Raw genomic sequence first — 14,331 nt, forward strand, 5'->3', positions numbered from 1 at the left:
AGCCACCAGGACTTCACCTGACAGGGGCCTCCTGCCGACCCGTTCGCGCGTTGCCAGTCTACCCGAGCGTGCCTCCAGCTGCTCAAGGCCGGCGAGCTTCTGTGCCCGTGGGCAGGACGAGAGCAGTCGGGCTACGGGCCCGAATTATACGCCCAGCTGCCCGGCCAGAACGCCGCCGCCGTCTGCTCGTGTCGCCAAGCCGCCTGCCTTACCTCTCCAAGCCAGAGCTGGCATGCTCCGGTCGCCCGGTCAACCATCCCACACCCCGACCTTTGGTGAGACCGGCACAACTCCTTTCGTCAACTTGTCGCCACGTCTCTGCGTCGAGGGTGTTATGCATCCCTGACGTCGGGGCAAGCCCTGACTCGCGCACTAGTTAACCTTATACTAGCCCCAAGTGTGTTTCTTACTGCCGTGATGTCTATTTGAGTGTTTCTTTTAAGTTTTCTATTTTCTTCAATTTATTTTAATCCTCTTTTTAGTTCCATTAAAAGTGTGTATGTGTGTTTTCGAAACCAACGACTTTGTCCTCAATTAGGTTCTCGGAGGCTCCGCCTAAGAGAACCGTCAGAACCTTTGAGTACACGAACCTTTATCCCCATATTTGGGCATCACAAATGGGTACCAAGAGAAGGGAAGTGCAGTGGAGAATGGCAGAAGACTAGGTCGTGCGACAAAATGAGGAAATTTGCGGGTGCTAGCTGGAATCGGTTGGCACAGGACAGGGGTAATTGGAGATCGCAGGGAGAGAGAGGCCTTCGTTCTGCAAAGGACAAAATAGGCCGATGATGATGATGATGATGATGAAATGCTTTTGAAATTAAAGTGGACTATTTCAGAAATACTTTGCTGCAAAAAGTACTTCAATGCATTCACCACAAGCGGAGTTATTCGCAATCGAACACCTACTTCGCGGTGCTTCCGCTCCTTCAATGACTTGCACTGTGAAGGCTACGGCAGAGTGGGACGTGCCCACAACTGTTGAACATCCATGGCGCACAGTTCAAATTTGATTTTGGATGTTCACGTAGATGCCACTACTACTACCGATTTTGGCACCGAGAACGCGGCAAACGCAGTTGTCCTTAGCGAGCCGCAGTGCGCTCAGTCAGTGGACTCGTCGTGGCGGCCAAGGTATCTACACTACGTGGCAGACCACAGCTACATGCAACTGCAGTGCGTATGCACAGCGTTTGCTTCGTGCACGACAGGGCTTGAGTGCGCACTCACGCTCATGTGTACATGTCTGGCCATGCTACGTGGTACGAATCAGCTTTGCACTGCACCAGCTTGACCGACAGATAGTAGAGCAGTTCCACATCCAACTTGCGCATTTTGAAGCGCTATCTATAGCTGAATACAAAGCAAAGTCTGCTCAGGCATCTAGCCAGGAGTAGCCAGGAGTGAGTTAGTGCTGGCAAGTGGGCAAGCATGCGTACAGTCTCATCTTAAGTTTCACACTGTTTGAGGCTAGTCAAGCGTTCAGAACTAGTCAAGATCAGCGAGACCCGATGGCTATGACCCCTATACACAGGGTAACCAAAGTTTAATTCCTACACTGGCGGTCTTGGCCATGTGTGAGCAGACGATAGTCGGTTTCCTCTGGAAGTGCGTAATTCTTCTCAAGATTTGATAGATTTTAGCTCATTTCAGCCTATTTATCAAACTGTGTCAATAAATATTGTACACAGTAAAGGTAGGAACAAGCAAACCAGTGCAAACACCCTTCTTGATTGGCCAATAGCAGCTGCATGTGGGAATATGCTATATTACGAAATAAAGTGTCCAGAAAAGAGTGCGGAGCAGGCTTCTGTTGAAAACAGCCTTTGAGAAAAAAGGCGACTTCATGCTTTGCTTGCAAGCTCCACGAGCCCCACACGACTGTGAAATTTGACTGAGATGTTCATAGCAGCGTATGCTATCTGCAGACTGTGCTTTTTCACCAAGCCTGAGAGCTGGTTCAGGACCATTTTAAGGGCTTTTATGGACTTGGAAATGGCAGTTTCACGCTGAAGAGTATTCAAGGGTTTCAAAGACCACTATGAGCCTCGAAATGTAAGGCCTATTTACAGACACTGCAGAATACAAACTTGACATGCTATGCTTGAAAGCACCGTCTACCTGCTGCTCTAACCAGTGGTGGTTTCTGCTACTAATCTACAGGATCCATTAGTTACACCTGCATACTTCATTGTAAACTGGCTTAATGAAATTTAACTTGGATTGCTTTACATAACGGAGTGACCTGATGCATGCAAAAATTCTTGAAATCCTAAAATCGCAAAATAATATGTGGCGCAGACCTGTTTAGTCGGGAAAAACATTTGTGAATCTCCACAAGGTGACTGGGTTAAGCTTGTTGCATTTTTAATGAAGTGTTTCAGCTATGTGCATAGCAATAATGGTGGGCAACCTGCAAACTACAGACTGAAACCAGGATGGCCCGTTTTTAGGCAAACTCATGCAGTACAAAAGCAGTCCCCGATTTTAATCTATAAAAATGTCAGTGTTAATCTTGCAGCACGCAAGTGTATAAACATGCCATATTCATGTTTGTAAATCAAATACTGAAGCCACAGAGTGGTACATTTGACTGGTTTTGACCACGCTCCAATTTAGTTTGCAGTGATGCAGAGCCCTCTTGAGATTAGAACCAAAGTTACCCTGCCCCAGCCGAATGTGCTGGCTGCTCCTAGAGCATTCGGAGTAACCACGTGGTCAGGTTTCTGTTGGATCTTAGTGGAGCTTCCAGATTGAAGGTGGGAACATCTCTGAGCACTCCGAGCTGGAGTGTGGTGCTCTGAACGAACCAGGCAAATGTGTTCCAAGCTCTTGATTTCAACCAGCCAACTGTAAACCGTACAGCAAGAGCGCTCGAAAGTGGCCAGTCGAGTGTACCATTAGTTAAAACTATCATTAAAAAAAGGAGTATCGAATGGGTTTAGAGTGGTCCAGGAAAGAAAGAAAGAAAGGGAAATTACAGGCATGCTCCGCAGTAAAGAGCTGGAACAGAGTCCGCACATGAGCATCTCTCACCTGAATGTCAAATGCCTCTATGCCTGGTGCCTGAATTCGCACGTTGAAACCAGTGTCCTGGATGAAGACCAGCTCCTGCCCACCAGTCTCTGGCGCTGCTTCACCCACAGCAGCAGCTGGCTTGGCCACATTGCCATCTTCTTCCTCAGAGGTCGAGGAACCCTTGCCACTGTCCTCAGCTGATCCGAGGCTGGAGGCATCTGCCTCTGCTGCAGCCGTCATGGCTTCTGGCTTTGATTCTGCACAACCAGGCAAAGAAAAAAAAAGGGGAAAAGTTTAAAGACATTTCCAGAGAACGGTGGTTGCACCTGTTTGTGTTACAATTCACAGTAGACTCCACACAAACAAAACTGAAAACCAAAACAATCAGGTAATGCAATTGTGTGCGTGACTGATTATCCCGTTCCTACAGTGATAATGTTCCCGAGATAATCAGATAAAGCACAGTGTTCACACCATGAGGTGAGCCATTTCACGTAGTGTACGTAGAGCTTGTGAAGCATTACATATTCATGAAAAAGCAGGGATTCGCGAGGCGAGTTTCAATGTGGACTCGCCTAGGTGTACCCACTCTGATGAGCGTGTGGCGAGTAGTTACTCCAGAAGCAGCAAGCGTCGGTGTGCAAGTTGCAGATCTCTGCACTAACACAATGCTCCATGTGAATGAAAAAATATATATATATATATATATATATTCTTTGTTTTGTTGCAGTGCTCTCACTTAATCCAACCTGCTGTGCACATCTGTGAGTGTAAGCTGTTCTGCAGATGGGCTAGCATGGTGTCAAATGCAACTGCCACTAGTGCACCAGGCTGCCCTTTCTTGTTCCAGCCACCAGGAAACTGCGACAAGAAGAAGTCTTGTGAAAAACTTGCTCATGAAAAGTAACCCAAACAATAACTGCAGGAGGCTCTTGGAGACCCTGATATCAGAGTAAACAGCAGAGGCAAAACAAGAGGTGATACTTAACTTGAACCACCACTTGTCAAAATGCAAGCCCCACATGAAACCACTGTCACATATAATGTACTTGCCACCTGTAGTTATCAAATAATAATGGCATAGCCGAAGAAAAGTTCAGAGGTGGACGTGAAATTATATGACTCGGCTGCATTGGAAACAATGAATTGTCAAGTCTCTCTCACACATGCACGCACATGCACTTGGTGACCTTAAATCTGTATTTCCCAATTTCCAGCCTTCAAATACTTTTACGAACACAGTTCTAAACATTGGAGACCTTTCATTAATTGCTCAAAGATCACATAGTGCATATCAAAACCCACTTGCCTCAGCAAATTAAACAGACCTGGCCCAGCAAATTCTTTCAAAGATGAAGATGAGGTTTCCCACATGAGGCTGCATTGTCGTATATTAGCATGAAGTTTCCAAGCAAAGCTTGTATCGCCTCACTCGTGTCGGCATCAGTGTTGGTGTTGGTGTACGAAAGAACTCAAGCCACGTGAAAATAAAAATTGCTTGTCGGGCTGCGGATTCAAACCACCGGCCTCCTGGTTGCAAAACCACTATGCTAACCAATTCAACCACTGTCAGTTCATCATATGTGCCCTTTAAAGCGAGGTTTTATATGCGTGAAGTAGATGCAGCCCAAGGCATGAGCTAATCACAGGCATCCCCTCCCTCTGGAGGAGGGAAAGGGTGTGATCTTGTGTTCACTCGCCTCACGCCAGCAGTTTCCCGCCAGTTCAGGCCCGGCAGTCGGAAGGGGAGGCCACGTTTTGTTCATTCTGCCAAAGAGCAGGCTGCGTTGAAAGAACAGCAGCCGGAGCCGGCCGTGTGTCGCGAGTCGTATGTTCGGCCGTGGAACATGCAGCATTTGATGAACGCTGCCGGGAACTCGATCGAGAAAGGGCTCATCGTCATCGTGCCGACCTCACCGTGAGGGAGCGCAATGCTGAGGCGTTACGATAACGAACAGCATGCATCCCAAGCTTGACCTGCTCCCCTCTTCACAGGAAGGGTGGTCATTTTTTGTTTACACGTCTCGACTGATTCCCTCTCCATTATGCTCACACCAAGGAAAAGTTATAGCAACAGACCATTTCCTTCTCTCCTGTTGAGATTTCTCTGTGATAAGAAAATGAGTATCACAATCTAGGCTGTGCAATCCATCTTGGTCTGGATTTATCTGTTCCCTGTAGTACAGACTTTTGCAGCCTCTACTTTTAGGTTTGGCCACAGAAATGTTTGCTCCCTAGTCTAAAAATATCTTACTGAAACCAATTTATTAGCTTACTAAACTATTTCCTCTTATTTTTCGTTTTCAAAATTCTGCGTTTTGTTAGCATTGTCAAGTTTTTTCCTTCTGCAGCCTAAACTTTTCTGTATGTGACAATGTTCAAGCAGTCCTCCTCTCTATCTGTTTCGCTTAACCACGCAATGCTTAGCCTATTATGTGCTACTGACATTCAGGATAACAACAATGAGAACTACAACAGCAGCTTCAGGCGGAATGAGCAACAGCAGGAAATTGCACCACAATTACAAGCATTTTGTCAGCTACAAATGTAACAATCAGGATGGCACACTTCTGCTTGCATCTCTTGAGCAAAAACCTTAGGCTAACATTCTGTGCAAGCATTTGCGCAAAAATGAAGATGGGTGAACTAACATGCCAAAAGCTTGAGACATAAATATATGAACCAACAAAAAGTGGTCAAACATTAGCCTATGAAGAAACGCTACCACACAATTTTTTTTTTTTGCCATACAAGTGTGGAGAGGAGATCTGCAGGCAACTGCTCAAAAATACACCTCTCATGCTTGTACTGAAGGTGATGCACATCCTGGACCACATTCAGACAACTCGGATAGCATTTTTAACTCGCAGCTGTAAGCTGCATGCCCAGTACACACCCTAAGGCAGCATGAATTTGGAGACTGCTTTTCATTCAAGGGCTCCAGATGTTTGCGTTTGCTTTTTGCAGCAGGGCAGGAAGTCGACCAGAAACATGGTTTTAACTAAGCTAGAAAAAGAAAAAAAAAAGAAAAACTACTGCCAACAGTAACTAGTGCGAAGTTCTGCTACCAGTAACAAGACCAGTAAGCTTCCACTCCTGGCAACCAACTTTGTTGAAGGCAGGGACATGCGGCCATTGTTAAAATGGACAAGCTCGAGAGACGATGGGGCCCAATGAGCCATCTACAAGGTAAATAATAATATAAGCTACTCCAAGGAGTACCACTAATGTATGGAAAATAACCGATGGCTGTCTCTAGGCAAGGGCTCCCGAGACACAAAAGTGAGTGGAATGCTTACAAAAAAAAAAAACCTAAAGAAAGAGGTAAATCTCTACAGTCACACTGGACTTCTTACACCAGTACAAGAGCAGTAGCACGAGATAGGATAAGGTTGGCTACTGGCTATTGTGTTGCAAGATAAAACCACATGCATAGAGATGCATAATCTAGCCTCTCTTTTTTTTTCTCCTTTCCCCTGCCCTCTTTCATTTAGATAATGTTGTGCAGGAGTCTATTGCAGTTCAGTGCAAGCTCTGTTTTGCCTTCAATAGCATGCAGGCAAGCCAAGCCAGCAGGCAAAGTCCGAGTCAAAATACATAAAGAGTCACCAACCAGGACAGATATGCAATATGCAGAGCCATTTATCTTCTGTCAACTTTGACTTGCAGAGGGGATGAATGAACCGATTCCTTGCGCCTGATATGACACATGCAGCAATCAAAGCAATAAAAATGGCAACCAAATGCAAGGACATTCCGTGACATCGTGTTTCTATTTACAGCACTTGGATATCCCCCTTGGTTTCCTGTAACGTAGCCGCACATATAGTGCAAATGTGTTCTTTCTTCTATCAGCTGTGTTCTGCTCTTTACAGAGAGCTGCAGCCAATCACGGGCTCATTTCATTTTGCCCGAACATTTACCAAATAATTTCATAGCTGCCCTGCTCGTAAACAGGTGACTATCAACATCAATTGCTTCAAAAATGGCCCAACTGCACCTACGACCATCAACGTTTCACCAATACATATATGCAGCCCGAAAAAAGAGTGCAAGGCTCTGCAAGTTCAGTCCCTGAGAGACTCCTCACCAGTCGCAGTGTTGTTACCACCTGCCAACGACTCTCCTGTGGCCAGCTTCAAAAGGCAGCCCTGACTCAGGTACATGACCCTCCTTGTTCCGTCTTCCAGAGGCACAAGCAAGAGCATTTTGGGCTCCCTCCAGAGCATAGAAAATGCGCGATTCCACTGCACAACCACCACCACCACTACCACAATGCCACAGACAGTCAAACCCAGCCACTGCCCATTCACTGCGTACTACTTGGTGGGAGCCTCTTGCTCAGTACGGACAGAGCCACGAGAGCCAGATAACGTATTCAAGGGATCTGACAAGAACAAATAAAAAAGAGTGAGAGAGTGGGAAAGACGGGAGGTGATTCCAGACAACCCAGCCCCGCGTTGTCCAAGATAAGATGGGTAGGCAGAGACAGAGCATGGTGGGGATGGGAACAGATCCGGCCGTTTGCTCAGTGCTTATCTTGGAGCTTGTGTTGACGCATGTGCCCTCTGCTATGCTCCCTCTCCGACGTATAAAAACACCACCCATTAACGTTCCCTTTCCCTTCTACTACAGCTAGCTTGTGCCTTCACTTCTTGATAAACAAAAGAAGAAGAAGGAAAGAAAGAAGCAAGCAGGTTTACAACTTTAAGAGATTATGTTCTGCCGAGCAGTCAAGTGGCCCGTATATGCATGAAATAACGTACAGCTGTGCTGCTCGCAAAGAAGCGTGGTTATCATAACGAGCATGCAAAGTTTTTTTGTCACTTGGAGCAGAACAATTTCAAGGTGAACCAATAATAAACAGCATATCTTTTCTCACTTCTCTCCAGCACACCAATCTCTATGCCACATGTAGGAAAGCACGAGAAGTTGTTAAACATTTGCGAAATCGCACTATAGAAGCAAGCATTAACAGCACAGTAAATTATTTCTACTCAAGCTTAAGCTCAGCATAATACTTATGTCAATCACCTTTCATAGCTCAACAAACAATAAGATACTGTATGTAGATATACTCCATGTCTAATTATGTGACCATTAGGAGAACTGGGTGGGGGGGAGTTATTCTGTAAGAGTTTACCTAGAAGACATGTCAATTTCGTCGGCTGCTAAAGTGCTGACTGGCTGGAGTGCAGGCCTCCTCCTGACGCCTACCCCAGCCCAGCACTTCAGCAGCAGATGAAATCGACATGTCCACTTGGCATCTAGCCTAAATTTCCTTGATGGCGAAAACAAGCAGTTGCCACACCAGAGTTTCCAACTGCACGTGTTTGTCAAACCTGTGCATGACATGCCTCACTTCTGAGCTGCCTAGGGTGAGAAAATTCCAACCCAATATGGCCTTTGCATTTGCACAGAACCAATGGGAAGTTGCGCTAACATGCCCTGCAGCAAGCCCTCACTTATGCTCCATGCACTGAAGCGATACCTAAAAGGCCACACTGGCCATTCAGGGAAAAGTGAATTACAAGAGAAAGAAAAAAAGAAAGGTCCTTCTAACTGCTAATCCTTGTGTAATTCATCAACTGCCTACCCCTAATCTGCCCTTGGAAAACTCCAGCTGAATGAAAGAAGCAGCAATGGATAGTAGGCAAGTCTATCTGCATCCGAGATAAAAAGCCAGTTTTCATTTCCGATTAGCTCACATAACTCTTTGCTCTTACTGCATTGCATGGAACTAGTTATAATTACTGTTCCAGGACTGGTAACAGTTTCCAACAGACGTAGAATGCAAAAACACTTGTGTACTGTGTATTGGATACGTGTTAAAGAACTCCAGTGGCCAAAATTATTTCTTAGTTCCCCACTACAGTGTGCCTCAACCAGACTGTGCTTCTGGCACGTAAAACTTGTTAAAACTCAAAATTGCTAAATTTTTAAATTGATGCAAAGGTCAACAAATAATTGTATTACTAATGGCAACTGTTGAAATCCATACAGATACCATCAACATGGCAGCTGTAGCTCTCTGTACATTACAACACCCCAACCCTGCACTGGACAATAATTACACTGAAATGCTTGTAATGAAAAATTTATGATTAAATTTATTATTAAGTGTGTATGCCACGTCCAGCATGTTGTGCAGCAATACTGATCGCAGCACCTTTCACGCACATATACTACCCAGAAGAGCAGAAATAATACACAACCCAAGCAACTGCCTCCCCCTCCCCCCTCCTGCCAGCAACACACAGGTGTGTGCGCAGCTGAGCACACATTCCACCAACAGACACACAAAGGAAATAGAAGTGCCATCCTGTCTGGACTCGGCAGAGCGATCGGCATTTGTGACGGCATGACGGCTGAATGAACTCCGGCCTGTTCATGCCCACGACATGTTCATGCCCACTGTCGAGACCTGACATGTGGCGGGACAAAACACAAATAGCATCGCAATGTGAAGTGACGAGTGTTGGACACTCTCCGAGGAGAGTACACAGAGTTCTACATTTGAATTCTATGAACAGGGCTAATGCACATTTAATGAGTGAAATACTCGAAGGAAGAGCTGTAGTCAGGCAAATTAAAACATCAGTTAGCTATATATAGTAGGAATAGCGTGCAATAGCCCAGAAAGCCTTTTCAATGCCACTGAACCAGAGCTTAAAAATAAGCCACCTTTAGCTACTTGACAACAAGCTTTAAGATTCAAGTTAAGCTTTTTATATTGATAAGTCACAGTATTTTGCCATACGTTGCAATTATAATTACAGTTTCATATTTTGTATCAAAAATATGAGGCATTGAAGAGTATGTTGAATTTATTTTTGGTAATTTGGTTAGAGAATGAAGGAAAGAGCTGGGAAGATAACAGTATGCTAGGTCAGTAACTGCGTGCCTTATGTCACTCAAACCTGTCCAATGACCATCACTTTCCTTATCTGATTATTAGATAAAATTTTTAGCTGCCCTCCACTGCATTTCCCTTTCCTTGACAACCATTACTTTAACAGATTGCCAGTTATCAGTTACACAAGTTACTTGACCTGCCCAAACAGATGTTCTCTCTGTCTCAACATGGCCATCGTAAACCCACATTTTCTCTCTAAATCATACTACCACTGTTTCATCTAATAAGGGAACGCTAATGGTAAATGAAAGCGGTCGACTAGTGTTTCAAGCTGCTCAAAGCATCACTCTTGTCGAGAACAGAGCTTTTGGGAAACGAGAAAATAGTGCAAACCTAAGACAAGAGTGGCGCTGCCATTGCAAAAATACAGTACCAACACTCTCGAGGCAACACATCCTAAGTGGCAAGCCGCAGGTAATAAAAGAAAGGTTAACTGCATCATAATAGAACGTGAAAATCGGAACACAGTTTGGCCAACTTCGTTCCACTTTCCGGCAGAGCATCTAACTTTTGCAATGCTCTGTCGGCATTTCTTACAAGGATGTGTGGTGCCCTCCATCTGTGCAGCCATCCGACTCAAAGCACGAGGCAGCACCTACCAGTCGGATTTTTCTTTGCAACTAAGCCTTCTCTTGGCATACAACAAATATTGCAAGGTGTAGAGAAGGGTAATTTAAAGATCTAGACTAATTCGGCATTTGCTTGCCGTGTTCTTTTGCCACTGGTTTATCATTTTCCTTTCAGAAGCCAATGACTCCCTCTCAACGGTTTCTAGATTATGGCCATCAAACTGTGCATAAATGTCATGGTCCGTGCTTGCATAGTTTACAAGTTCCATTTTTCCTCATCTACTGAAACAGAAGACTGAAAGGACACTTTAACAGCAACAATGTGTTGACAATTTAATAATGCTGACGTGCTACCAGACTATCTGCAGCCTTCCCCCTCCTTCCCCCCCCCCCTAAAATAATAAAGAAATAATAAAAACAGGAACCCAGAATACGTCTGGTAGTAGCAGCACTCATGAGCTAAAAGCAATAAATTACACTGCGTTGAAGCCAGGTCGGAGATAATATCTCTCCAAACAGGGGAATGCAGGTACGCTTATGGTCACAGTCACAATGCCACTGTCACAACTCTTAATCCTTATATGACTGACAGTTGATTGCACGGTAATACCGACACATGGAATAGGCCAAGCCCTTGCCACTGGACAGTGTCACACACGACCCCACTTGAACAAAGATCAAATGGAGGCATATCAGAGGGAGAGTTCAAGAGGCGCGAGATAATCACCGAGTAAAGTGACTCTTCACAGCAAGACGATGAGCAAAATGAGAACAGCAAAGGAAAACAGTAATGAAACACAAAGCAGACAAGTGATCAGACCAAGCTGCCGTGGAGCGCGACAACCAGATATTGGAGTAAAAGACGTATGTTACGGTGCACCGTTAAAAGGAATATCAAATTGGTATTTCACGACTGACCACAGCTCAGTGCTGACTATTACGGGTACAACTAATGCAGCACATCAAGTACTTGTTTTCCTTACAAAATCAATAAGTTCAATTCATGTTGGCTTCATTGCTAATTAGATGTTTCTTTTAAAAGGCCACTATAGGAAAACCTGAATCAGTTTACACTAATGAAGTATTATTTCAATACTCCATTTTCCTTAGTGTTGCGGTAAGAGCTTACTACTAGATGGGAATATTAAGGCCAAGCTTCCACTTCTTAAGGTTTATGCCAGAAACACAGCATGCAATTGTGACATCATGAATTTCGAAGCATTTTCTCGTATATGGGTTATTGTGGCTCACTAAAGGTTCTTAAAATTTTCCAAGTTCATCATTCGCCCATTTTATAACAAGATGCATGTATGTAGTCCATTGTTATAAAAGAAAAATTAGGTCGCTAGAGACGCTATCAAAATTTATGTCATAGCAAGCTGGCGTGGGAATTTAAAGGCAGTATGCCACCCATTGTTCGTTTTTGAATCCTTCCTGGCTTAAGAACAGGCCTCTTCTCGTGCACACCTGCCAACCTTAGAATCGAGAAAGAAAGAAAAAAAAAAAAACGACTACTACACCAAAAGCTAAAAAAAAACAAACTAGGATTGTTTGAATATTTAATATACTGACTGTTTATAGAAGGTCTGCAGACTTATCTGTAAGGGTGCAGATACCTTAGTTACCGGTACATTAGATACCAGTAGGAAGTATCTGCTCGTAATCGTGATGCCCTTGTGGTCATTGCACCATCATCATTCCAACTTTGTCATCCTACTTTCATCCTGCTGTCACGCCATTGTCGACAAACACTTGCCAGGCATTCATTGTCATACCATCACCTAGATGCCACTGCGGTTGTTCGATCACTATCACTCCAGCTTTATTATCCACCTCTCTTCATGCCGTCGTCTCCACACCATCGTCTTAATACACACGCCATCATTGCGTCTTCATCATGTATTCGTTCTCTCAGTGTCATTGTGATGCAGTCGTGGTCGTTCCATCATCGTCAAACTTCATCACGCCACTTTCACCATGCTGTCATTTTACCATAGCCATCACTTCAGAAAGATCATCTCATTGTCGTTGTACTGCCGTCGTGGTTCCATCGACATCATTCCTTCTCCATGATGCTAGCGTAATCATACAGTGGTGAATATGTCAATCAATGGTGAATATGCCACCACTGTCATATCATCGTCGGCATCGCATCATTGTCATGGCCGTCATACTGTCACCGTAATGCCATCCTGACCGTTCTATCGCTGTCATTTTAGTTTCAGCATCCAACTGTCATCATGCCATCATACCTACAGTTTTCGTGAAACAGTGGACAGCACGCGATCTTCGTAATACACTTGTCGTCATTCCATTATACTCATACCGTTGCCATGCCACAGTCATCATGCATACGCATCATTTTGTACTGATGCAATCGTCGTGATAACATTGTCTCTAGGCGTGATCATCACGCTGCACTTTTATCATCACTTTAGAAACATTGTCTCATTGTTGCCATACTGCATTTGGAGTTCCATCGACATCGTTCCTTCTTTGCCATTCTGGCTTAATCATGCTGTCATTCAATCACAATTATGCTGCTGTTGTCATGCCATCTTGGCGTCACCATCGTTGATTCCAGCTTCATCATCCGGTTGTCCTCACATACTTGTTGCCATCCCATTGTCCTCACAACGTCGTTGTCACGCTGTTGCCATTATAACACCGTCATAATTTCAGAACTGTCATCTCAATGTAGTCGTTCCACCTATGCCATTGAGTGAACATCATTCCTTCTTCGCCATTCTGCCATGCTTATGAGCGACCTTGGTAAGCGATTGCCATACCAAAGTATGGCCAGTGCCAGAGATGGGGAATGTCACATACAGCCGGAGCAACAGGAGTCTCACAGTGGCCACTACAGAATTTAAATAAAGCTTTACTTCAGCAATATGGTGCGTCTCTATGTTGCCTGAATGCTAGTCCCATTACAGTTGTCGCCAGACGCGTTTTGTCAAAAATTTTTGATTATATTTTGTTTTTGAATTGACCAATTTCCTGTGCGCAGTTTGAAGCAGTGAGTGACAAGTGAAATTAAGTTTTGTTGAGCAGCATGAAGTTGCATATACCTTCATAGGGTTGGTTGTCAGGACCATCTGTACTAAGCACAAGTTGCATTCGTGTTAAGCTGTACCTTTAAAGGTGCACTAAGGAGAACCATATATATTTAAATCAGTCTAGACTGACAAAGTATTCTTTAATAAGCATGTTTTCATTATTGTGGTAACTGAAGGAGAAAACGACGGCTACAGTTGCTTTTCTTTATTTCAATTCAAAACATTGGCGCTGGTACGTCAGTAACGCTACGGCTCTCAATGTATTTTCTTGTATTTGGGTTGTTGTGGCTCGGTAAAACATCTCAAAGCTTGCCAGGTTCAGTCCTTGGCTCCTTTAGAATACAATGTGGGCCATCTTTAACAATAAATTATTAACTAGGCGTGAGCACACACTCAAAACTCACGACATCATGATGAGTCGATGTGGGAACTTCAAGCCAGCATTGCCACCCAACATTGGTATTTGCATCTCTTCCGGCTTACCAATCTTCTCACAGTAAGAAAGGCAACTTACTTTCACACGAGCACGGCACAACAAAGCCAATGTCAACCGACCATCTTCCTTTTGTAATCCGGGCATTCCTTCTTCGCGATGCACTTTCCAGTTAGTTCTACTGGCCTGCCGCTGTCCCTTCCTTGTCCCATCAGCCTTCCCAGGCCCGCCAGTCTGGAACTGCGTGACACAATGATCGGTGACATCACAGCCACCTCAAACTCCTGGCCCAGTGGGCATGGCAAAATGAAGTCGACATCAACGCTCACCGACCAT

General features: G+C 44.6%; 1 protein-coding gene across 2 annotated transcripts in view; it reads right to left on the reverse strand.

The window, feature by feature from the left end:
* The window catches only part of clu (clustered mitochondria protein homolog), a 101,912-nt gene that overhangs the window by 80,478 nt on the left and 7,103 nt on the right, over positions 1-14,331 (reverse strand). The window contains exons 1-2 of one of the 2 annotated variants that reach the window (XM_065433656.2): positions 7,109-7,312; positions 3,037-3,275 (exon numbers count right to left, since the gene is read on the reverse strand). In XM_065433656.2, the coding sequence (XP_065289728.1) occupies positions 3,037-3,275; positions 7,109-7,247 (378 nt within the window). In that variant the 5' untranslated portion in view covers positions 7,248-7,312. Of the gene's footprint in view, positions 1-3,036; positions 3,276-7,108; positions 7,313-14,331 lie in introns of those variants that run through there. The other variant, XM_065433657.2, reaches the window with a different exon arrangement.

Source organism: Dermacentor albipictus, chromosome 2, assembly GCF_038994185.2.
Source record: "Dermacentor albipictus isolate Rhodes 1998 colony chromosome 2, USDA_Dalb.pri_finalv2, whole genome shotgun sequence".
NCBI classification, from domain to species: Eukaryota; Metazoa; Arthropoda; class Arachnida; order Ixodida; family Ixodidae; genus Dermacentor; species Dermacentor albipictus.